The sequence below is a fragment of the Chamaea fasciata genome, unplaced genomic scaffold, assembly GCF_029207755.1.
Source record: "Chamaea fasciata isolate MVZ Bird 193981 ecotype frontalis unplaced genomic scaffold, bChaFas1.0.hap1 SCAF_19, whole genome shotgun sequence".
Taxonomy (NCBI): Eukaryota; Metazoa; Chordata; class Aves; order Passeriformes; family Sylviidae; genus Chamaea; species Chamaea fasciata.
Window position 1 is genome coordinate 9,289,905 of NW_027094104.1, and position 26,726 is coordinate 9,316,630.

The 26,726-nt window shown below is 39.1% G+C and overlaps 1 protein-coding gene across 6 annotated transcripts in view; it reads right to left on the minus strand.

Moving 5' to 3' along the window:
- Window positions 1–26,368, minus strand: part of B3GNTL1 (UDP-GlcNAc:betaGal beta-1,3-N-acetylglucosaminyltransferase like 1) — a 95,378-nt gene extending 69,010 nt beyond the window's left edge. The window contains exons 1-5 of one of the 6 annotated variants that reach the window (XM_066200876.1): window positions 26,279–26,368; window positions 22,692–22,808; window positions 22,476–22,575; window positions 17,457–17,521; window positions 9,546–9,611 (exon numbers count right to left, since the gene is read on the minus strand). In XM_066200876.1, coding sequence (XP_066056973.1) covers window positions 9,546–9,611; window positions 17,457–17,521; window positions 22,476–22,575; window positions 22,692–22,808; window positions 26,279–26,329 — 399 coding nt within the window. In that variant the 5' untranslated portion in view covers window positions 26,330–26,368. Of the gene's footprint in view, window positions 1–9,545; window positions 9,612–12,318; window positions 12,441–12,891; window positions 12,967–13,056; window positions 13,133–16,815; window positions 16,984–17,456; window positions 17,522–22,475; window positions 22,576–22,691; window positions 22,809–26,278 lie in introns of those variants that run through there. The other 5 variants (XM_066200878.1, XM_066200877.1, XM_066200879.1 and 2 more) reach the window with 5 other exon arrangements.
- Between the last annotated feature and the right edge of the window lie 358 nt (window positions 26,369–26,726).

Sequence of the window (26,726 nt, forward strand, 5' to 3'; positions counted from 1 at the left end):
AACTTTGCAACACAACAGGAAAATAGCCGCAAACTCATCAACAAAGTTAACGTGCTGTAAGAAGTGCTATGTCTGCTCTCCCCTCTGCCCTAAGATCTGCTTTCTTTCCATTTTCAGAACCAGCACCACTCAAGGCCACTTTTACCATCATGTAAGAAGTTTGTTCTACAGACAAATGTGAAAACTGCCACGATGCAACCGAGTTTATTTCTAGATCCCCAGGCAAACAAATCCCACACCTCTCTGCACTCGAGCTGTACCATTCCCCTCCCAGTGGGACTCTGACACGTGGCTGGGATTTTTGACTTGTGGCTGCAAGATAAACACCACCAAGCTGAGCCTTTGATTCAGCATCTGCAAAGCCCAGCTCATGTAACCAGCTTCTTTCATACAATGAAAATCAGATTATTCAGAGTACAAACAGCTTCCTCCAGCTCCCCTGTGTAAGGTGTGGCAGCACAAGCAACTGCACACTGCTTCCATTTCCTCTGTGTCTCAGAGGTTTTATATTCACTTCACTGAATACTTCCTTAGAGCTTTCAAACTGAAGTGAAAAGATTTTCATTGTTGCTTCTCTCATAATATTTTAAATCCTTTGATAAAATCTTACTGGTCTATTTTACACCCATTCAGACCTTCCAGAAAGTACAAGAAACTCTGCATTAGACATATTCTTTTCAGTGTTTTGAATATGCAAAAATAGACTTCATTCAAGTTTCAACTTTTTGATCTAATTAGACAAGTCTGTTTTTATTATTACAAATGCTGTAGAGTGACATATACCTATACCTAGATTGAACAATGCAATATATATAATAAATGAAAAGGATTCTAATTCCTACTGGAAACTTGCTGAAATGCAATATTAATATTACTTGTATAGGAAGCAGTAACATGAGCAATGAATAAAAGAAATTTCTGGCTCACAGCCAAGGTTCAGGAAAAAGTAAAACTCATCAGGAGTGAAAATCATGACAATCCTTCCTGCTACAACAGCAATGAGGTAATTTGCTTTCCAGAGAGAAATTTACTTTTTTAATGTATTAAAGGTAACTTAGAGCTGGTTTAGCTTTTTGTTTAATTGCAATCGGTATTGGTGTCTCTGGCAAAAATACAAAAGAATTTATCCTTTATGGAAGCAAGAAACTGCAATAGGAAGAACAGTAAGAGCACAAAATAGGGGGTTTATCTTAAGTACTAAAAAATACCGACAGACAAAGGCAGCACAAGTAAACTTTAAAAATAAAAACAGCTTAAAATGAGCTCTGTGGGAAGAAATGGCCAAACACAGGATCAGTTTGTGGCCTTACAGTCCTGCCTGGCTTCATCTACTGCTTCACCAAAAGCCTCCAATATCCGCCAGTCCTGTCCAGATGGTCTCAGACAGGAGTCAAAATAGCATTACAGGTCTGTATTTAGGCACCTGAATCTCTCTTCTCTAATAATTCTACCACTTCACACAATCAGGAGTGGAGTTAATGAATTGTATCTAAATAACATTATCAGAACGAATGTCACAGACATGTTCTTTATGCCACTGCATTGAAAACATCTTCAGGAGTTAGAGAACTCTAAAGCCAGTACAACAGGATTATGATACAATTAAAACAGTACAAACAAAAATAGTAAAAATAATTTTGAGGTTCTCCAGGTCACAGTACCCTGCAAATAAAAACCCAAGGAGCACATTCAGTAATTTCAGAGTTATGCTCACATTCAGAGGACCAGGGCAGGATGACTACACACATGACCAAATCCTGCTTAGAGTCACCAATAGTCACTGTCCTGTGAGGTCCAACACTGAAAAAAGAATATTTCAGTCCCGTATTTGACATGTGCAAAGCCCAGCACTCCATACCCAGTCACTGACATGTCAGAACTTGTTCCCACTTTCACCAATGGTTTTGAAATGCAATTATTCAGGTAAAGATGTTTCTTATCCTCATCATTTTAAAGTTTCATGTTTTCCCTTGCACATTTAAATGGAAAAGGAAGTGGGCGAGAGGAAAGAAAGTTTAAATGAGTCGGCAATAATTAAAACCAATGTGCTTTCTCCAGATGTGATGTTTTTGAGTTTTTAATCGCTACAGCTTCCTTTACCACAATCAATCCTCCTTATTCAGGAGGCGGCCTATGGGTCAGAACACACCCTTTGTACTAGAGAGGAAATGAGGATGAAAAAAACATTGGTCTTCAATTTTATCCCAATATTTTCCACCCTTGTTTTAAAAAAAAGAGGAAATGGACAGGCAAAAGCATAAACTCTCCACAAGGCAGTAGGCACGGGATGTACAAACACACCCAGGAGTTCTTTGCAGAATGTGTCTTCTCTTAAGGAACTTTATTATTGAAATAGGCATTGGAAAAATACACATTTTAGCATGAAAAGATCCACGGCTTTTCTGTACAAAATAAATGCAACTTTCAAAGGTTATGCAAAGTACAGAACTTCATGATACACTCTGAGGAAGAATGTGCAGTGTTGTGTTTCATTTTAGAAATATGACAGAATGATGTAAAAACCTCCTTGAAGAGAATGCAATTAAGTCCTTAGTGATGCTTTAATTAGAAAAATCATAACATCTGATCCTAGATAATGTTCTGTGAAAAGAAAGATTATCCAAATAACAAGTACAATAGGGAGAATTATCTCTGGGGCATGACACGTTTTTCTCCTAGATGCCTCTTTAGGAGAGCCTACAGATGGAAAAATCCTACAATCAAAAGCTAATTAGAGTTATTTACCTTATCCTGAATGTTTAAGAGCAGCTTTAGTTAATCAAGCCCACATCTTCTGCGTTAAGGAAAGGTAGATGTCACCTCTGCTGTCTCCAAACCCTGCTTCAATTATTTTTATTGTAGTCATTTTATGCAGCAATTTCCTTTAAGAAAGATTTTGTGATGACCATTTAATGCAATTCAAAAGGAGAAATAAACAAAGGAAAACTAAACTAAAAAATATTCTTATGTGGTTAAAATCTTTCCAAAATTATATACTGCAGGAAGAAGGTAGTAAAATGTGTTTCCTCTCCTAATCACTTCCAAGGGAGGAAACTGTTCTTCAAAACATGACACCTGTGAGGTAACTTGCATTAGGTGTAAATATACAAAACACACCCTGGTGTATTTAAAGCATGTTGTAAAAATTATAAAATATGTTGATAGTGTTCACTCCCCAAAGAAGCCTTTAGGTCAGATGGATATCCATTTCCAGAGATGCTTCTATCTTGGAGCAATCCATATTTAAGAACACCTGTTAAACATTCTACTTGACACCAGTTCAAGTACAAAGTCCACAAAAGGATGTTACATGTTCGTTTTCAGCACACAAAAAGAGAGTAATCGAAAACCAAGGAAGTCTGAATTTTCTTTAGTGAATTTATAAGAAAAACAAGAAGTCAAGGCGGTGTGATCAGAATGAGCCCAGCTGAGCGCCACAACACAGGAAGATTTAAAAAGGTGCTGTCACACTTGTGACTTCATGAAGTTTGAACACGACATTTTGGGGGAAACTTCAAGTAAATATCATTGAAGAGATATCAATTTCTTTTATCTGTAGCCTCACAAAGTCTGATTGGATTGCAATTGTTATCACATCAGCAAAATGCCTGAACACCAGAAGGAGGGAATCTTGATTTTCAAACATTTTATGCCTCAGACACAGTTTTAAAAATGAAATATGAAATGAAATTTACATGAATGAAATATATTACAGTCAGACTTTCATGACTATCAAACTCCAGTAAACACAATCATTTGATGGGGTTATTGGCATGTGGAGGCCATTTTAAACACAAATTTAATTACAAAGTCGTGTCAGTTGGGCTGTTTTCCATTTTGGGCTATTTGATTAAATGTAGAACAGACCTGGGCTGACATCGTGACTTTGAAAACCCTCTGTGGTTTTTTTCAGAAATACCAAATTAGAAAAAAATCTTTAAGGAAGCTGCCTAATAAAAAGCAAAGACACAGCTGAATCCCAGCAGATCTGGATGATACACATGGAAAGGTCCAATTGTCAAAAACGTAAGAATAGTCTCACATTGTCATAGAAAGAATTTTCATATTCTTCAGTGCAAAAAAAAGAAAAGGAATCATATTTCTCCCTCTAAACATACTCCAGTGTCACTACTTCCAAACCAAACCTTCACACAACTGCTGCTTTAGTTTCTACCCTCCATACCAAGAGATTACTGAAACCTAACAAATGATTTCCTGAAGTGAAATCTATAAATGTTTTTATAAGTCTCTATATTGGATAGCCTTAATTCAGAGTTACATTTTCCACATGCTGGAGAAGAATGTAAAAGACTTGGTAGTTTGATAATAGCGTGCAGTAAAAGGGAATTAAATATAAAAAAAAAATATTCTGCTGACCAGAATAATTAAGACTAGTTCATGAAAATATTCCTCTGGACATGTTTTTATCCCACTCAAAGAATCAACTGATGTTGGACAATCAACAACGGCATGTAATCTCCTCAGGAATATAATCTCATTTTCCCTTCTGTCTACACCGAAGACACACCAGAGCCTCTTCAGATCGACTCAGCCCCTTGAGCGGAGCAAATTCCTGCTAAGAGGTTCATGCAAACAAATTTGATTCGTCATTTAAGACATCACAGTGGTCAATTAAAGTCTCTTCAATAGCTGTTGTATGAATTAATTCTTCTATTAAAACGAACCTCCACGGGCAGTGCTTGCTGGGACAGGCCCGGGCAGCACACACTGAAACGTGCTGAGTAAGGGAGGCGCAAGGAGAACTCTGCAAATTAACTGAGGGGAAAAAAAAAATAGATTATTTGAGTCTACACGAAGATTTCAATCGACTTCATGTCCAAAATAAACGCAGTTACCGAAGGAAAATCCTGGATTTCGGAATGACAGATACAGAATGAGGGAAGATCACCAACGACCTCGCTGAACACAGGAAGGATGAAAATTAAATAGAGGTACAGAATTGAATGGAAATGGAGGACAGAGAGGTAAAAATCAGCATTATGTAGTTATGCTGTATGGCAGTTTAATAAAACCTCACATCCACTCATTTGTCTTTTCACACCGCAAAATAACAGAATCAATGGATCTGATCATTTTAGCCGCAAGAAAAGAATGATATGACTCAAACTAGCGCTCTCAGTAAGCAGAGCACTCTCTAAGGGAGGGACGAAAAAACAATCTTGCTGGTTTCTAACACGTGGCAGAAAGGTGTGACAGGTCCCGACAAGCAGAACAGCACAGGGTACAGCGACACGACAAAAAAGAAATTAAATCGTAACTTTCAGAATTAAAATATGTACGTTTCCAGACCAAAAGAAAAACAAAAACAAAACCACAACCTCTTAACTTCTAAATGTAGTTGATTTGTGAAGTTCAATAGGGATGGGAGGAAACAGCCAATGCCTTTGGCCTAGAGCTGTGCCTTAAAGAAAGGAGCAGCTCAGCTCATTCGTCTGCTGATTTCTTCAATTCCTTGGCCGATTGTGCAATATTTGTTTCAGCTCTCCCAGGGCAGGTGAACAGGTCTGTGAGCCACCAGCGTCAGGAACTGTTCAAGTTCACTCAATCCCATCAGCTATCTTAGAGTCACATTAACCATCAAAGATATGCAGAATTCAGGCAGTTGGTTAACACAGGCAGATAATGCAAGAGATAAAAATGCCTTCAAGCGCTGCTGCTCTTGTTCTAAAGCCAAGCTACAGAATATGCCAAAAATCTGCTTTAGAGATGCAAAACAGTGAGAATTGCTCATCGAAGAAATGCAAATGGTATATTCATGTTCTCTCACATGCCCAGGTATCCTACCTGTTTGAGACAGAGGATTGTAATTTCACAGCAAATAGAAAGGTGTTCATTGTGACACTGCTACTGATTCACCTCCTACTGAGCCAGAGAAAACAAGAGGAATCAACGTTATTTCTATTGCCCACAGTCTCACTCCAGCTGTTGTTTTCTCACTGAGGTAGGAAACAGGGAGGAAAAGAAGTTTAGCTATTTTATAAGCTCTTTAACGTTACTCAGTGTCTCCAAGATGATTCCCAGATGCAGTGATTTTCCTTCAGCACGCCCAGAGCAGAGCCTGCTCCACCCAAGCATCCACCAAGAAAACCATGGAGCAGACACAGCTGACATCCTCCTCTCTCCTTGAAACAAAAACCTTGGGGAGTTCTCAGAGGGTAACACTGTTGAAATTAAATAACAGAATAAATGTGAGGCAGAGTGAAAGACTGCACAGTGTGTGTGGTTTGGGAAATAATTTCCAGGGCTACTCCAAACTCAGAAAGTTGCTCTAAAGAACACTAGTATGTACACAAGGTTGGAGCTTCTCCAGAGGAACACAAAATAAGATATGGAGGCATGACTTTTTCAGAATAAAGAGAAACAGAACCTTGAATCTTCCTATTAAATAGCTGCCAACCAAGCATACATGTTTTGTGGTTGGTAAATAAGCAACACCTGTCTTGTCCTGGATAAATGGGATAGATGCAGCTTCTAGGGATAAACAAAAAGAGCATGATGACCCTGAGCTTCACAACTGCTGAAAGTAGGGATTTTCACTGAGCCTTACATTTCTTAGGCAGAACTTAAGAATTTGTAGTATAAAAGACAGAGTCCCAAAAACTTGTATCTTCTGAGAGTGTCTATAGAATTCATGTCAGGGCAACTTGAAGATGATGTAAAATAGTCACCAGAGGTGACAGCAGTCGTGCTTTAACAAAAAGCACAATGTATTAGTGACTTGTATTTTGAGATCCAAAATCCTCCACTCTGAACATTTCCAAGGACAGAACAGTTCCACCCTACAAGCAATTTTTTTTTTTTTAAAGCATTCCAGATAAGAGCAGCTTAAGAGAATAGAAATTAACTTACTCTTCAAAGCACAATTAAGGAGTCTATGATCCAGGAAAGGAGACACAAAGGCTGCTGTTGTTACCTCAGCCCTGTTCCAGTACCTGAACCTGGGGCAAGCTCCTCGTTTTTTCAGAGATGGAGACACAGGTTTCTTTAAAGAATAACTTGTTGGGGAGATCCCAGAGGCATCTGACATCTTCGGTTCTGCTGTTTTAGTAACCAGGCTTTAAGTCAGAATAAGGAAATTTGCATTTTAGAGTAATACAAAAGAAGAAGAACCTCGGGGATTAATTAGGACCTGGAGGGTTTCTCTTGGTGGGGGAAGCTGGAGACTTTTCCTACCTCTAGATCTATAGTAACAATAACAGCAGACTGAAGCCTACAATATCAGGGCCTACTGGGAACACTGATCTTCAAATCTGACTCCCAGTAACAATCAGGAGGACTAGGATTAGGAATTAAATTAAATTTCTGGAAGTATACTGAGACTGCATAAAGTCAAAAATCCAGGTCAGGAGAAGTTGCAAAACAGTGGAAAGTGCAAGTCTGCAAATTAGAATTTCAGGAACAAACCAAAAAAGCTCACTGCTTCACAGGCATTTCTCAACCTTCTGCTTTTTTTTTTCTTCCTTAATTCCCCCCCCCCCCCCTCCACCTACTCTGGTTTATCAGACTGATTGAAGCCAGGCCAGAACTTCAAATACAGAACAAAACTTCATTCAAACATCCCCAAACATCTTCCAAGGCCAGAAAATTGAATGGCATGATTATTCTGAGGACAGCAGAGAGATGTTCTTTTAAGAACAGAAGTTCACCCTGACATCGGTCAGGAGATTTGTGACCAGGTCAACTTTTCTCAAAGTTGTGTCAGAACTATTGAGAGACTCTGGACCAAACTGATCTGTTTGCTCACCAGAAGCAGCTGAACATGTTCCCCTTTCTCCTTCAGGCCTTTGAATTAGAATTCTGTAAGATCCAACCCAGAAGGATACACCTCACACAGGCAACCCACACATTTTCTATACCTGTAACATGGAAAATGTGCTGGGTCTGGTGGAAATAAAGTTGATTCTGTCCATGTCAGCCTTCCCAGTGCTGTGTGCTGGTAACACACCAGTGGTCTGGGCTCCCACAGCACCAAGGCTGTCTCTCCAGCATTCCCCCTCTCCAGCAGGCTGGGGGTGGCAGTCAGGGCAGCTGATCCAAGCTCATCCAAAGGATCCTTCGCTTTTAATAAATTCCCTTCATCTTGACCCACTAATATTTCCCACCTTCTCTTTCTCCCACCACCCCGTCCTCCTGAGGAGTGACAGAACCCAGCCAAGGCCAGGCCACCACAAGTACCAGACTGAAAAAGGACCAGAAATCCACATGAATTTAGAACATGGCACAACAGGTTTGTGTTGATCAGAAAGACCCTTCAGCCTACTCAGGTCTTCTTTATTACTTGTTTGACTGCAATTTAATAGCTCATACTGAGTTTTGTTGGGCGCTAAAGTGTAACAGAATATAAACAAAACAGCTGAAGTGCTTTCTGAAAAGACTACAAACTGTTTAGATGAATTTAGCTTAATTAAAAAGGTCTTAATTTCCATCTGTAGTAGCCATATAAGCAAGAAATATGATAACTCTTAGCACTAATTTCCATAAAACAAGCATACTGGATCAACTTGCCTTTCTGGTTTTTTTGGCATCTGACTGCAGAATTACATTAACTGATTGATATCAGAATAAAAACAACTTTCCACTTATCCTTTTATTGTGTTTGTAACGCGAGTTAGGTTAACTGCTGCTCGGGTACCATTAAAGCTATAATTTAATAAATTCCATTGTAAAGATTATCAGATGTCAGAAGAGCCCTAATACAGGTGGTGTGATGAGCAGGTACACATCCCACCACTAAGCAGCAGGTTGTTTGGCAGACATTCCTCAGCTAAAAACACTGCAATGATCTCTGCTTTGAAGCAAGTGTGTTTTGGAGTTCAAAAAGTTCAAAAGGTGTTTAGTTGACAGAGAGCAATAATCCCAAAACTGTGTGTTTTGTTCAGATACCTGCAGGAAACATCTTCATGACAGACCAAGTCAATCAACCTCTCCTTTCCAGAAGCCTCTTTTACATTGAAATAAGTATCATCAGAGAAAATGTCAGAGATGTGGAAACAATAAGGCTGATTTTGCTGAATACTGCTGATAGGAACACAACTCAGTTTCAAATTTATAAAGGAATATCGCTGTCAATAGTATTGATAAATTAACTAAGTGCCCTAACAAGCTATATACATATATATATATACTTATATATATGGTTTACAGTATCTTAATTATTAAAAGCAGATAAACCATAGCTATAACCAGTTCTCTGCAGCTTTTCACGTGACTTTTCACAAGGCTACATAAAAAAGGCATTCTCCTTTAGATTACAGACATTAGCCAAACCTATATACTTATTTGCAAAAGAGTATCACTCTTGTTGCAATAAGATCTGGTTTTCTGAACAGAGAAAATAAAAGGAAGAAAAGAAGTTCAATCAAAGCTCCCATTCAGTGCAAGGAATAAAACTAAAGGAAAAGAATACACTGGTTATTGCTTTGCCTTCCCCAGCCCCACTGTGAAATTTTCATATCCTTTTAAAGATGTATCCGGAACTCTGTCAAAGAAAAACCCAGAAATACCCACAAGAAAAAAGTACTCACACTGTTTGGGTGTTGAATGGCAACTTCGTGCTGCAGCCTAACCCGCTGTGGCATCATCACATCATCCTGGAATAAATAGCACACTGTTACTGAACATAAAAAGGGTCACAGTACAGTACTGACACACATTAGAATATGTTGCTAAATTAACATCATTTTACTGGCTTGCAGTCAGAAATGCAAATGGAACAGATATTAAGAGACTTCACACTTTTTGTGGAATAAACTCGAAGCTGTTGGTGCTGGAAGTGACCAAAACTACTACGTGACAACGGTGCTGTGAGCTCAACACACATCCACAGGCAGCCACACATGTAACTTTTATTTCTCAAGAAATTCTCCAACTCTTTCACAACTCCCAGAGCAGCACTGGGAGGGTGAGGACAAGGAACTACCCTCAGCTAAAGCCATGAGATCTGAGACAGCAAGATGAGGAAATGTTCTCCGTAATCTGTACCTTGTTCCACTGAAAATGAAAAGCCTTTGGTCTCTACATCTAAAAATACATCATATTTCATGGGCACAAAAACCAGTACTTGTGAAATGAGAAAATTCTAAGGAAAAAAAAGAAGTACCCACACTCATAAAATGCATTGGCTTTAAACCACATCACCTAGATTTAAATTTCATGTTAATACTTCTGCCACTTGTAGCATAAAGATCTGTTTTATTTACATACAAAAAGACAGGTTGTTTTGTGAAAAGTCAGTAACTTTGCTATCCTGCTTTGAACTGTTAGGAGAGATTCCTTTCAAAATTAAATCCTTTCTAGACAGGGATTTTACAATCTATAGAAACTGTAGCACAATATTTCTTCCCTAAATTTAGGCCCCTGAGGTTTCTACCTATATTCTTTTCCATGTTGGTGCCATACTTCCCCCCTTTCAAAGAAGCAGTCTTTTTTAGATGCTGGTTAAAGCTAACACAGCCTATTTCCTCTCAGAGAATTTCCAAATAAACTTAATCAGGCAAACATAACTCAAAGGAGCCCTGAATTCCTGTTCTACAGACACTCTTTGAACAGTTCCTCACACTGAAATCATTCTGAGATTCCTATAAAAGCACAAACCCTCAATATTGAATTTCCAACCACTTTCACATTAAACCTTCCCATCAAGTCAACAGCAACAAAAACATATTAGTGCTTAAATATCTACAGCTTGAAGAGTTGAATGACCTTGCTATAAAGGTGCCACTAGAGTTTTATCAAAACAATGCATGATAAAAAAAGTTTCAGAAGTAGGTCCAACTATTTAATACAGTTCAAGGTTAAAGATAAAATAATAATGAAAGTGACTCTTATCGTGCATGAGTTTATAAAGGATGGGAGGACTATGTTGTCAAAAGCGTTTTTCTGTATTGTGCATTTAGGATATGTTTAGTAATAAGCATGACAGCTGTTCCTGATTTTCAAAGCCAACAGAGCAAAAACCCCCTTCTTGATTTCTCATGACTTCAAAACTACAATATTATTTACTTCAAAACGACAGATATATTTACCACCTAATCCACTTTATCAATAGAGCACCAGAATTCCAGTATCAAGCAAGTGCTCCAACAAAACCTTCACCCTATTTCCCACAAGAAGAACCATAATCCTATTTCTTTATGCCAAATACAGGGCTGATTTTTGTAAATTAAAACCTGGTTTTCATACAAGCAATAGCAGATATATTTTAACTGAACTTTGTTCACTACTTTACAAGTTTCTAAGGATCCTTAGATGTTTTCTTGCTAAATTTAAAAAAAAAAAAAAAAAAAAAAGAGAAAGAGAGAAAGAAAAATCTACCAGGATTTTCAGGAATAGCCAGGAATTTCAATGCTAAGAATAATGCTACTCTCATATTTTAAAAGATATATCTCTTTAACTTTTGTGCTAAAAATCTCAGTGTTCATGATCCCACACACCAGAGAGAACTCTTACATTCACAAAAGATGAAAAATAATATACTTGATTGAAAAAGGTTAAAACAGCATGGAAAGTATTCAAACCAAATTAAAATAACCTCTGCACCAAAGAGGTCAATGTCATGTTTTCATAACCACCCAATTTGACAGGAATGGCCCCGTTCCCCTAAGAAAACACTGTGTCAGTTTGATGCTATTGGCAAAACTCACACATCTACAGATCTGGGGCTTAGGCTATCAGAGAGCATCAGTATTCTGTAAACTCCAGCTAAAGAGGGGGCACTATAACCACAAAAACTTCTAAATGCCTCTTTTTGTTAATACAGCTTTGTTCTCTAATGCTGGAAAACTCCCTGAACTCTTACCCTGGATGACCTTTATTTCTTTTAATAATTCTGTCTCATGTTTTTATTAGCAGCTTTACACACACACTGCGCTGCTGTATCCTTCTGTGATACCTTCCAAGTTCATGAAAGCGGAAAGAAAGATGGGGAAAAAAAAGAATGTAGGTTTAGGACATAATCCCAAATACTATAATAAAGCAACTGGATGATAAGGAAGAAGAGCACAAAATATAAATCACACCCCAGACAGAAATGAGATACAACCATCATTCAGCTTGCTTGGATTCAGGTTGGTACCAGAAAAGTAACTACAAAATCCAACTTTTTTCTTTTTTTTTTTTTGGTTTAAAACTGAGAACAAAACCTCAGTAATCAGGCAACCACTTTCCAAACTATTTTTCACTCATTTCAGACAGAGAAAAAAAAAAAGGGCCTGTAAAGAAAAGGGAAGTATATTTAGTTTGTTTCTGTTTCCTAGGTGAGAGTAGGGAAGATAACAATCAACAGTAGCAGTGACTTACACTGAAAAATAATTTTAGCAAAACAGAAGTTTACGATGAAATCCAATTTTCTCTGTTCGCATGGAAGTCTCTAATGGTTGTCCCCTAGCAGATTTACAGCTGACAGGATCAAGAGAAACTTCCTCCATAGAAAGAATGGACAAAAGAAAAGAAATTTAAAATAAATCCATGCCTTCCCTAATCATATACTTTGAATACAAAAGCTGCCCTCTTCAGCCACACTGGGCTCTTCATAACTTTCCCTTAAAAACTGGTGCTTCCGCACTCGAGACAGTAAAACAAAATAGATAACTCAATGCAAACACACATCTACTTTTTTCAACCCAAGGCAAGTTCACAGAAAACAAAACACTAATTATAGCTCAGTATTGAGGTGCTTTCTTAAGCTCACATTACAGACTCAGCATCTCGTCCTTTTCCAAACTCCTTCATATTTGGCTGCTGAAAATTAAAAAAAAAAAGGACTGAGAGCTGATAACACTCCACTCCTGTAAGAACAGCTCCTTCTTTCCATCACAGCTATTAAATGTAAACCACAACCAGCCGCAACAGCGGGAGGAATGTTTCACTCACTGACCAACAATGTGGCATCTCCAAAATCTTTCAGCTCATCAAATGGTCCATTCAGTTATCCTGCACCTGCTCAGACTAGAGGGGGAAAAAAATCTTTCTTTACTATTGTTCAGTTCAACTCCTTGAACCAGGGTGGTGAAATGCATGGGACCTCCAAAAACTGGCCTGTCAACAGCTCTGCTGAGGGAAATACCCTGATCCCAGGCAATCCTCCAGGGGCTGCTTTTTGAACAGCCCCACACCATCAAACTCATTAGAGCCAGGCACTCAAATGGCACCCACAAATCACCTGAGACTAATGATCTGTCAGTACTTGCAAGATCATAAGAAAAAATGCCACTTTTCTGTTTCTACTCCCAAATTAAACTGAGAAAGAAGTGGACAACAAAGAAAACATTTCAAATTTCAGAAGATGACTGCATTGAGCACCTTTCTTTTTTTATTTTTTTGAGCATAGCAACAATCTTTCTACATGGAAAGATCTATGTGGTGTTCTCATAAGCCTGACAATCTTTTCATGGAATCTTTTAATTAAGTATTGCTATTAGTTGGTCAGGGTACTTTTGCTGTAGAAGCAGCTCCCACCTCGGTGCATTTATTCAACAAATACAGACACATACCTTTCCATATCTTGCTTTTCTGTGGTCACTGGAGATCACCTTTGATTTTTTTCTCATAGTTAGATCACTGAAAAAATGATGTGTGAAGCAGGTAAAACACAAGGTGTTCAGTAGCAAAGCCAGTAAACCCAGACAAGAGTAAAAGCCTCACCAGCAATCCCAAACGCCCTCTTTAACTACTGAATAGATGAAGACACATGTAAGGAGAGGTTATGGCAACCAAATTCTGAAGGTTTGCTTCTCCATTTAACATCTCATACCAGACAGAGCCATTTAATCTGGTTTTAATACAAGCAAATCTTTACAAAACCATGATAGGAATGATGCCTTCAAGCACTCGTATTTTGACTTTTTGGGGCTCATTAGTGATTAGGAAACATGGACAACTCTTCTGGTAATGGAGTTCACCACTACATCCACACACCTGCTCTTTGTGTAACAGTTTATTTCAGTTTTTAAATCAGAGGATAAGTTCCTAAGGAACAGTATGTTAAACAAGAACAGAAACACGAATCCTGATCACATCTTCATTTCCTAAGAGATACAGACTGATTTGAAAGAAAAGAGGAATACTTCAGAAGTTTATTAGTGCCTGTAATGCATAATGGCAACTAAGAGGAAACACATGCTCCCAAACCCAGGAAGTTAGAGAGGCTGGAAAATCAAGCTGTTAATAACTGAATGTGCCTGACACATCTACCACATCTGGCTAGAGAAGGTCCAACCACCTTCCTCCAAGGCCTTCAGCAATACCCCCTCCCCGAGGTGAGTTTGAACTTGAACCTCGAGGAGCACATGGAATTAGAAATTAAGCAATCATGCTTAACACAGCAATTAAGCATTAACATTCCCAACTAAAATCATACAAACCAATCTCTCAAACCAAAAGGCACAGGTCAGCAGCTGCCAATTCCATCACAGGAATGACAAATCTGGTGTGGCTCACCCTCGTTTTTGGTGAATAAAACTTATCTGCGTCCCCATGGCATTTTTGGCTATTAGCAAGCAGTGACACTGTGGCAACATGGTTTGAAGTCATATCTTTGAACTGCCTGAGAAACTCTGAAATTGTGATACATTGCCAGCAGAGCCTTTCAAAAGATTAAAACAAGCACGTTAAGTTCTCAAGTGATTATGACTGGGTTTGAAACACTGCAGGTCAAAAAAGGACACATTTTTATGTTTCCTCTTTAACACTCAGGAACTCTCCAACAACACACTGAATAAACCCGAAATAATTGGAAACTACACAGATACTCAGGATGAAAAGAAAGCATGATCCTTTTTAAAGAAATACAGTTTCAGACAAGTAGCGGCATGTTGATGTGCACGTCAATGAAAACAGCAGCTCAAAGCAGAATTTTTAGTGTTAGAGTTCTGCCATGGTACAAATGGGTAAATGCTTCTAACAAAGATGGCACCACCCCAGAGAAGTGACAAACTACAGCTACAGTACAATGAAACTGGCAGACAAAGACATAACTGCAGACAATTTGAAGAAGAAAAGCCGACAGTGAAATATATTTGCAAAATTAGCTCTCATTTTCCCGTAGTATAAATGTTATATACGAAAAAATTGTTTAGTAGCTTCAGTTTTTCTACTGGTTTTCCCAGAGGGGAAAAAATGCCTCAGTAGCTTGGAGGTGAAATCTGTAACAACAGCCACAGTAAAAAAACCTCCACAATAGCTGTTAGTCAAACAGCTGCCACTTCATACTAGAAAAGGCTGATCAAATTCTGACAGTTCTGAGATCTGTAACCTTTTTTTTTTTTCCACATTTCTTCTCAGTTTGTTGTCCTCAGAAATCTGCGTTGAGAGACATAACACAAGCAGCTTGACTCCAGCTGGAATGGCAAGCAAAAACAGCCTTGCTGGAGCCAGCATTTCCAAAGATGCTCCCCAATATGCTCATCCACTCGTTTCACTTCACAGAGAGAACAAAAGGATGCACAAAAAGCCACGGATGCATTTCTGTATTGTAACGTGCACAAACTACAGCCCCAGCCCCATTCCTCTGCACATCCACCTGCAGCAAACCTGAAACTGAGGCTGCACTTCTGAAGGTCAGTTCCTTGGCATTACTGCAGCACATTCCAAAAGGCTGATCTCAACATTCCTTCCTAGAGAGCTGCATACTGGGCTGGTGACTGAAATGAAGGAGGTAGGTGGTGTGTGGAAGCAGAGCTGTTAAACAGCTGGCAACATCTGTGTCTCAGCTATTATCACACAACATCTACTAACTAGAGCCAAAACAATGAGCAATTTTGGGGCTTGCAGCAGTTTCCACATCCATTTTATTTGCTCTGATATGTTTTCAACAAGAAATGGTAGTCACAAGGAGAGACAGTAGAAAATACATTTAAGTAATGCCAGGCATTTAATATTTCTTTTGTAGCAAGATCAGGCTTCTGGTAGTCCAGAATGCCTCTGTTTTGAAGATGCAACAGAAACTCATAGAAGAGAAAATCTTGGTAACTTCTCCTCAGCTTATCCACACTGCAAACCATCAAATCCTCAACTCACCTCAAGTAATTTTTGGTAATATTAAAATTCTGCTAATGACAATATTGCAGAAATACAGTACCATTACCAGTTATATTCCTTAATAATTGTAATTTGCTTCCCCGATGTTTTGCTTTCCGGCAATAGTCAGCCAATAGAAACAACAGAGCAGCAGGAAGATTATAATATATGGTAAATAACAAATCGATAATTCTGAAGAATCACTATGAAAATATGAATTAACTTCATTTACAGAATTTGATTTTGTAGTTTACTGCTAGTAATTTTCAAACAAGTAAATCTGTCTGGATTTAAAAAAAAAAGACTAACCCATAATTTACTTCAGTACATCATGCGATATATATTTGAGACAGAAGATATGAAGCTCCATGGGACAAGAGTAGATTATTTCTCATTCATGGACTCAGACAACTTCAGCCAGCTCAAGCACACACATTCCTCATCCTACAGACTCCCTAGAATGCTCTGTGCAATGTGGTATCTATCCAAGCCTGTACCCAAACTTTGCAAATCATAAGTTCCTTTTTTGTTATTTTAGGTATGCAAACAGCCTCTTTCAGCTAACTAACAATATATCACAAAAATCACAACATTTTAACATATAAACAAACAAAAAAATTCTTCCATGTAGTTGATAACGCACGTGGAGTTTGCAAACTGAAGGATTTCCCTAATTAAAACATGAGAATGGCTGTAGAGTTCACATACCTGCTCTCACAACACTTTTTACCAAGCACAGAAAAATCACAATATTCAGTTGAATTGTATGTGAAAACCTACCCTGTCAGCAGCCAGTTCATCCTGCACTACCTTAACCCACAGTTCAGTCCCAATTCAGAGCAAAAAAAAGAATATCAATCTTCAGGTGAAATTACAGGAGATCAGCCAGCCTTGAAGGTCCTGCTCTTCTTGCCTGCTCCCAGCACACGGCCCCACTCGTCCGCTCAGCTGGGCACCTTTGTGAAACCATTCCTGCATATTCAGCTGCACCAAGTGAGATCCTTATCTGGGGGTTACCGAGCTGAATGGCTTCACAGAAGATATTCAACAAAGGACAGGGGGAAAAAAAATCCAGTTGGAAGGTGAGACCTCTCCTATTTTACATCAAAAAGCCAGTAGATTAGCTCTTAGTTTCTCATCAATACAGTTTTCTGAAGAATGTGGGAAAGAAGAATCCTTAAAACACCTAAATACCAACCTTGCCCAGCCCTGTTCACAACAGCTTGTGAAATCTGATATAATCAAAGAATGATGTAAGGCTTTCTACAGGTTGGAATACAATTTTACAGCCATAAATAGCAACCAGCACATTTAACAACCAAACACCTTTAAGCAGCTTGTCTTTCAGCAAATCAACAACTCCATTAAAAAGGAAAGGATTATATTGACAAAACCAAGTTAGACAAAAGGCATTAACTTACTGAATCCAGAAAGCAGAGATAGGTTCCTGAGCTCTGAATTACTGCTTGATTTTTAGCAAATCCAACTGTTGAGAAAGCAAAGATAAAAATATGGAGGAGTTTTTATTGTTGCATCTTTTTAAATCTTAATAAATAACCTTAAAAACAAACAAAAGAAAATACAAAAATCAGTATCACATAAAGTACCAAATTTTTCCATATTGAAAGCAAGGTAATTTGTGAATATTTAAATAGGATGCCTATTATGTCAGTCACTTTCTCCGAGTACCAGAATTCTACAATCAAGTAGAATAAGACTACTTTTGCCAGCCCTCCCCAAAGACATAATATATAATGTGTATCTAGAAGAGGGCAAGTTTTATACCCAGAACCTCAGCTTGGAGAATCACAGAATGCTTTGGGCTGGAAGGGACCTTTAAAGGTCATCTAGGCCAACCTCTTGCAAAGAGCAGATGTTGAAAACCCTTGGCTGTACGTACATTCATCTTCTAGATATTAAAAAAATACCAGCAAATCATAGAAGAGGCAGAGAAGGACCAGAAACTCCTGTTCTTCCCATCAGGGTTCTCAGAAGGACACAAAAAGTTCTGTTCCTTGGTGCTCGTGAAGTATAAAGTTTGCAAATGCAAAAACTTCCTGTGCCATTTATGTAAAGGCAGAGGGGAGGCAAACCAGGTTGATTTATTAGATACATCCATGGAGCACAAAGGTGGCTTATTTATGCCACAACATGTTGTATCATCAGGGGAGACCACACTGAACTGTCACTTCACACAAACGACATCATTAGCACCTAGGGTGACCTCCTGACACTTGGTGAATCTTTTTACCAGCCCGTTCATTTCAGGAAGCTGAACCAAAGAAGGAATTTTTTTTTCAGCTTAATTTTAACAGATGACTGTTCTGGAGGATCAAGCAAATGGCAGAACCAGAAAACTAGGAAGGAGAAGGAATCCACAATTGAAGGTAAGGATGGGACTGCAGCAACCACTGAAATACACCCACAAGGAGGGAATGCTTACCTGGGATCACTTTTGGAGGTAGACAAGGTGTACCTAAGAACATTCAGATCCTGAGTCCCTGCCCTGGGCAGAACTGTAAGAAAAGCCCACACTATATCCAGTGTTAATCTGAAAAATGCTGCACGGATTCCACACATGTAACACTTAAGCTTTCTTTGGAGTATTTAATGGAACCAAGTCAGGGAATCCAGCAAGATCACCCTGACCTGCAAAATAAACATTGTGAAGACATGCAGTACTGAAGGGTTTTTACTCCTTAGGGGGAAAACTGGAACTGTAAAGACAAAAATTCTCACCATGAAATGGAGCAGAGTAATTTTAAATAATATTACCCATAAAGTTTCTGATTTTGCATTTGAAAAAAAGCAGAGTTCTGTAATTCTCTTATCTTTTGATGTGTTACAAGTTTAAGTTTGCTCAGGAAACAGATTTAACTGGGCTCAAAGGTTCCCTTAGTTGTAATGCACGTGCTCCTTGGCTATTTTGCTGAGCTGTCCAAGTACAGAAAAAGACTTATGAGTGCATTTCTTACTGCCTCCAAGGAACATTATGTCAACCACCACCAGAACACGACTAATAAAAGCTCTTCCTTATAACTGTGTTATTTTTTCTCATGTACTTTAATCCTCACCTTAACTTCTCTCCATTGTGGGGTTTTTGGATTTATTATTTTACAGGATGTTTACGTGCTACCTTTTACAGACCAATGAATATCTAATCTCATCTATACAGTAACTCTCAGTCTCCTTCCTACTGACAGTAAAAAAGCAGCTGGCAAAGACAGGAGCTGCCACAGCAGCAGAGCTGGATCCTGGCATGAGCAGCTTCAGTGGGAAACAACTGATGCAAGTCAACAGGTCTGGACATGCCAAAGCAGCAAAACCCCAGTTCTGTGGAGGCTCCTAGTAAAGCAAGAGGTTAAAGAACAGCACAGAAACGATGACAGAATTAAAAATTTGCCCGGCATCAAAAAAAAACCAGTATTATCAGAAGCCACAGCAGCTGTAAAGCAGCCTGGACTTACATTTCAGTGCTGTCATTAACATACCCAAGTATTTCAACAACCCTCAGTGGATAATAGTGAATTACAAGGAATCAAAAATGTAAGAAAAGAGTGACGGAGGCTTCAAGGCAACTAGAAGATGGCAATTATATTACTCCATGAACTTTCTGAAGCATTTCAGTTCTCATCTTCAAATCAACCACTTTAAATAAAATCACGAAACATCAAGTATTTGTTATGAGAAAGAGTTGGAAAATATTTCTTGCTGTGTTTAAGACAGAAACATCCTGAAGTTTTTCATATGCCAGATATCTTTTAGAGGAAAGAGAGAGAAGAAAATACATGCATTTTTTAAAGTGTTATTAAGAAGATAAATATAACTCCCAAAGGAAAAAAACTAGGTATTAAAAATTCTTTCACCACAACAAATTCTGTGTTTGGCATGAGTAAAAAAAAAATCTTTAATATTACTCTACTGAACAAAATGAAATGTTTGTGCCAGGTCTCTGAGTTTTGTAAGGCCTGCTTACTTGGTGAAAAGAGCCTGTTACCATGGTTACAGCCGTAAAAACTTAAGCCTCAGTGAGATATTAACATTCCTCACTCTTGGAAAGAAAAAGGTTTCCTTTTTTTAGGCAAGTGACCCTTTCTTTTTTCCTAGGTTCTCCCCCTTTCTTTTACATGTTAGAAAAGAATCAGAAATAAATCCTAATCTTGTGTAAATAGTTGAAGATGTGAAGCCTGACCAGTACATTGTTTCTGTACCAAAGCATCTTCTTTTAAAGGCAAGACTCCTTCCAGTTGTACCTAGTCCTTAACGAAATGAAAGTAAATCACCAAAAGCAAACAAGTACTATGGATTTCAAGTAACCTGCTTCTAAAATTTAACAACCCTGAAGGAAAAATGTCCTTGTTTTAATGGTGACCTGAGAGTGTCTTCCACATGGATAAGCCTGGGTTTGTTTTTTAGCAGCACTACACATTTCTCACTATTATTTAGACAGAGCACAACTGCCCCTCCCACCTGCAATTTATTAAAGATCTGTTCAGTCTCCAGCTACCCCAACACTGACAAATGCATGCCAAGCCAAAAAATAATCTGACATATCCCTAATGGCACAGTGGAATTCACAACTGGAACTCAGTTTTAGGTTCAGTTTCCTGAAGTGCAAAGGTGAACAGACATCAGAATCCTAAAATTTAAAAAAACCCCATCCTTCTTGTGTGTTCTGGCAAACTAAAACCTAGTTTATACACAATTGATACAACACTCAAGTAGGAACAAGACCTCAGACATAGCAAATGTTTATAAAAATGGAAAATATGTTACACAACACGATGGTATTAGCAAAAACATTACTATCTTAGAGTATCAGAATTAACAACCTCTGGGGTTATTCTTTGACTTAAGAAATTGTAACCCACTTGGTTTCTTGATCATCAACTACTAAAAGAAGTCAGTTTTGAAAGGAGACTGATCACCCAGCAGTGGAGGAAAGAGAACAAAGAAGAAAAAGTTACAGGATTATGTGTAATTCTTGACATTGCTCAACTCCAGCTGCATCAGTTGCCCAAAAGAGAAAAATTCCCTCTAAAAACCTTTCTGCCTTTTGTCATTACTAGCCCAATAGCTCTAATATTACAAGCTGCACTGTCAAAACAGCACCAGTTCATGGTAGAGGTATTAAAATACTAAAAATATTTATAGTAAGGGTTATGCTGTGTTACCTCAGTATTGCCACGTCTGACAACTATTTAAAAACAGATGTAAAGCCTACAGTCAACAGAAAGGACAGTAAATAAAGCCAGGGGCCTCTACCAGGTTGCAGATTAATTCAGTGCACAAACTCCCAATTTACTTGCATGTTTCAACAGGGGATGAAAATCAAACTTTCTGAAATAGAGCTGGGCTTTTGCATAAGAAGATTTTTGAGGAGACTGTAATGAGCCTGAGTTTCTTTCCACTTCAAACAGGACGCGTAGTGAAAAAACAGAAACTGCCCAAATTTTGTGTTACGGTGTTTCCAAAGTGTAACTTTTAAGAGATAACTTCAAAGACACAAACTTGGAACAATTCCTACCTGTCTACTCATTAAAACAAAGTCCAGAATGACAGAAACATTGGTTACACAGCTCCAGCACAAAACGTGAGCACACTGTTCTTCCTTTGTCCTGCTGTTCTTCCTCAGAACACAGAGGTGACCTTCCAATTTTACTGTCACTCAACAACAGTTCCTCCAAAAGCCAACTGACTTTTATTTCTATTTTACAGTTTAGGAAGGCTTTGTGCTAAAACCCCCTAAACATAAACCAACCAAAACAAGCAAAAGAAAATCTGTTTAAAGAGATTTGTTTGTAATCTCCTGCAGTGGGTGTGACTCATCTTAGCATGCAACTGAACAGGGGATCACATCATACACCTGTCTGACAGCTCACTAAACATATTGGTTTAGCCCTCTGAGTGAATACGTGGGACTTCAGTGAGTTTTTAGCTTCTGAAACCTCTGTTTTGATTTGATCATTGATGCAATATCAAAAAGGTATTTATTTTCGGTTTCAGCGTCTATTTCACTGGACTGAAAGATATGCATTTGCTTTTAAAATCTTTATGCAAGAAATTATTTATTTATTTTTTTTCTTAAAACCCATCTCCTGAAGATAAATCAGATATCAGAAAGCCACAATAAAATTGTAAGCATTAACAACATTGTGTATACTACAATTAAACAAAATTCTTCTGCTTTTGCAGAGTAGAGCGCACAAGTGCTAAGCCAAGTTCTTCTTTCCTTGGACATATAAACAAATCCTACAGAGCCCAAAGCAACAGGGCCAAATTCAAATTGGAATGAGTTTTCAAACAGAGCTCTAGAAAACAATGTGGCTTTTTTTTCCATTGCAGTGCAAAAGGCTGTGGGGACACTTTTCAAACTAAAAATCAGAAGGTGCCTGCAGTAAGAACCAAACTCTCAAAAAAATCACTATTAAGCTACGTACCACCTCGAGGCTGAGAGGAATCATTGCTCCCAACGATCACTGAAACACCAACTTCTTCCAACTTGATCTTCCATTTTTCAATTATTTCAGCTGAACCATCCTAGAGAAAATAATGACTTAGATGCAGCTATTTTACATTTGTATGGTGAAGCAAACCCAAAATTCTTGTCACAGACAGAATTTACTTGGACAGTATTTTAAGGGTTTGAAACGCACCTTACTGGCATCATTGAAAATTGACAGCTCCATGGTTCCTTTAAAATCTTGTTCCCAAACTGACTTTAAGCATTCATCTAACCAGCATTCACTGTTGTGAACAGGCACAATGATAGACTACAAAAAAACCAAAGAAAGATGCACATCAGAAAGCATATTTTTGTTTACTTACATATATTTATTAAAAAGGAGAAGTAGCAGACCTAGCAGATCCTTCTGAAACTAACTTTCACCAAAAAATGCATCTTAAAAACATAAAAGTAGGCAAAGAACCTTTATTTTCATTCCAAATATATGATTTGCTTTCTTCTCTATCAAGCTTCTTTTTAAATTGAGTTCCACAAGATGGTTTTTGGTAGAAGTCCAAGGAAACCAGAGAGACCACTGAAGCAGACCTACAAATGAAACATCTGTAACACCAGCCTAACCTGTTTCTAGCAATCCTGCATTTCTTAAGACACTTCCTCACTTTTGTCTTCCATTAATACATCTTACTCATCCATTTCTCTTCAAGCCTAATTGGAGATGCTCATACATGCAGCTGGACCCTCGGGCTGCAGACAAGTTTTTAAAAATTATTCCAGCTACAACGGCTCTAAAGCACACTGGACACTGATTTGTGATGTAGTTCCATACTCCTACAGCCTCCCAAAGCAGGAAAATATACCTAAAATATTTCAAAACTGGTTAGGAACAAGAAAGGAGGGCTTTATCTGCTCAGTTACTCATCATTGATCTAATTATCCCTAAAAAGCCAACAACCCCCAAAATACTTCCAGTGTCTCAAAACAGAACACGTTTCCTTCACAGCATGCAGAGGCCTGAGAAATCAGCCCAGTGATCCACTGGCTGTGTTTGCAAAGGGAGAGCCCAAGTTTGTACCTGTTAAAATTACTTGTAGACGGGGAACTTATGGGCCTAAGTAACTCATTAAAAGTCTCACGGGACATTTTAAGAAGTCCCTGGAAACACAACTTCAATTCCTCATTATGTGGGATAACCAGAAACGCATGGTTGGAAGAAAGAGAGGATTTGTCCCTATTGTGAGCAGGAGAGAATCCTAAGAAACAAAACACTGGGATACTGAAATTGAATTTTTCGCTATTTAGTACCATGGGAACACATGCCCTCGTGTAAATACACACAGGTGCACACATCAGAGGGCAGATTTTAGGACACTGAAGGATGCACACACAGGTACAACCCAGTCCTGTGTAGGGTACAGTGATTAACAACATTTCACAGCTAAATAAAATAGTAAACGTCTCAAACGAATGAGCCTCCTGATTTTTGGCAGGATGGTGGAACAGTTCTTAAAAGAAGTAGGGCAAAAGCTCTCTAAAATTTTAAGCAAAGTAGGCCTTTGCCTTGTGTTTTAGAGAGATAAATAAAATAGGGAGAAACAAACAAAAAAAAAAGTGAAACTGATTACCCAGTAATTACAACATCCTGATAAAAAAAAAGATTATTTCAGAACTGTCTCAGATTAGCACTTCGAGCCTAAAAAAAAGCAAAAAACCCTCTGAGATTCTGAAGTACTATATTCAATTTACTCATGATTTTAATATTCTTTATGAGGACATGGCAATTAAAATATGACCCTACACATTCAAACCAACCAATCTAACATATTCCTTCAGGATAAAAGATTCCACAATTCTTCCAATGACAATATAAACTTGTGCAGTTTTGCACATCCAGAAAAATCAGTTATTTTGCAATTTGTTTTCTGATTCACTCAGTAAAAGTTTGACTAAGCCATCACCAACTAGCTCGCCATTGGTTTGAAAACTGGAACTTCTTTGCTTTTTTTTTCCGTGCTGTACTCCTGTTTTAAGTCAGGGCAGCAGTGCAAAATAGCAAGATGATTTTTGACCTCGCTGTTTAGCTTGAACTGAAAGCAGAAAAATGTACTTTAAGGGCAGCAGATATAAAACAACCCATAAATACCTGATGGCAGAGAGGTGCTCTGAACTGAACTCCTTGTATTATATTAACATGCTCCTAAAGACATTACTGTGAGCAAATTCTATTTCCACGGAACCACGACCAACATATAGAACTGGACACCTGCCAAACTAAGGCCCAGAGCTGAACTGCTGATGCTACTTACTGTGTAAGACCTGAAAAATTAACAAATCCACACAAGTAACTGTGCTCAGCAATAGGATTAACACCTCAGAGTATTGCTGATGTTGTATACTAGATTTTTCTTAGGTTCCACCATTCTTGCTCAGCTCACTGGTTTTCTGTGTTTAGTTTTAGTTTGAGGACAAGTCAGAAGTCTAGACTTTCATTTCTCCCTTGTTCATTACTAGATTTGTACCCTGGCTTAAGAGTTGCAATTGGGCAGTTATAAATGGGCTTTTAATGCCACGTGGCTGTATCAGAATAATTCAATCTCCTTGGACCATTCAAAGAGGGGAAAAACACAAACCAGGGCACTATTTCACTTACAGGGGCAGTCTTATAGCAAAAAAAACCAGCTGGTAGTAACCTCCAGAAACTGTATCTGCTTCTTCTGTCCCAAAACAAGATCAGCTACGGCTCTGCCATTGCTGACAAACCCTCTCTCCAGAGATAAACACCAACCTTGCTAAGGCACTCACTAAAAGCAGTCATAAGGGACACCCAGAATGGTTTTCCCAGTGTCCTTTTGCTACGGTTTATGCCAACTCCTACTTCCCAATCCCAGCACAGATGGTTATTCTAGTTCTGCTTGCAGCAGCCCTTCCTGTATTTGAAGACTGCTACCAAAACAGTGAACTGCAGAGAGTGTGAAGCTCTGTCAAAGTAATTTTGAGTATTTGGGACATAAACTGCAAACAACTAATGTGCTTTTGGCATTACAAATCATCTAAGTGACAATCTGAGCGACCTGAGTCAGAATTACCATTTCATTAGCTGAGGCTGATTTACAGCAGCATCCAACGGAGAGGAGTCTCATGGCCTGGGAGCCAAATACGACTCTTAAAACACATCCATGAATCAAACCTGGATTCGAGCATTGTGACACTACTTGGATTTCCCTGAACTCCACGCTTTCTAGACGAGTATTATATATATTTCTATATTTTTATATCTCTATTCACACAGCTATATAGGCACAGATAGAGATCTATGTTGTGTATTCAACTTTATTTATCTATGTGCTTAACTTACACATAAGTGCACATATATAAAAAATTTTATATGTATATAATATATACATACACAATATATATACATATATAAAATTTATATTTATATACATTATACATGTTATCATATATTATCAGATAATATACACACACGATATGTACACATATATAAATATACACACACATATGTACATATATATATATATACACATACACATCTTTATATACACATATACACACACACACACATATATATATTTAGGTACGGGAAGTAGCAAAAGCAGGAAGTGCTGTAGGAAGATTTCACGACTTTCATTGCCAACCCCGTGTACCCGAACGAGCCGAGGCTGCCGTGCCGCAGCACCCGGCGGCACCGAGCCCTCCGACCGAGCCCGGCCGTGTCCGCAGCGGGCACACCCGGCCCGGGGCACACCCGGTGTCACGTACCACCTGCACGGGGGGCTCGGGGCTCCCGCCGGCTCTCCCCGGCTCCACCATCGCCGCCGCCCTCGGGGAGGAGCGGGAGGAACAACCACAGAGACGGAGGCGAGAGCGGCCGGAAGAGGCTCCGCTGGTGGCGGCCGCCGAGCCCCGGCCCGTGAGGGGATCCCCGGCCCCGGCCCCGGCCCGTGAGGGGATCCCCGGCCCCGGCCCGTGAGGGGACCCCGGCCCCGGCCCGTGAGGGGACCCCGGCCCCGGCCCGTGAGGGGACCCCGGCCCGTGAGGGGATCTCCGGCCCCGGCCCGTGAGGGGACCCCGGCCCGTGAGGGGATCTCCGGCCCCGGCCCCGGCCCCGGCCCGTGAGGGGATCTCCGGCCCCGGCCCCGGCCCCGGCCCGTGAGGGGACCCCGGCCCGTGAGGGGATCCCCGGCCCCGGCCCGTGAGGGGACCCCGG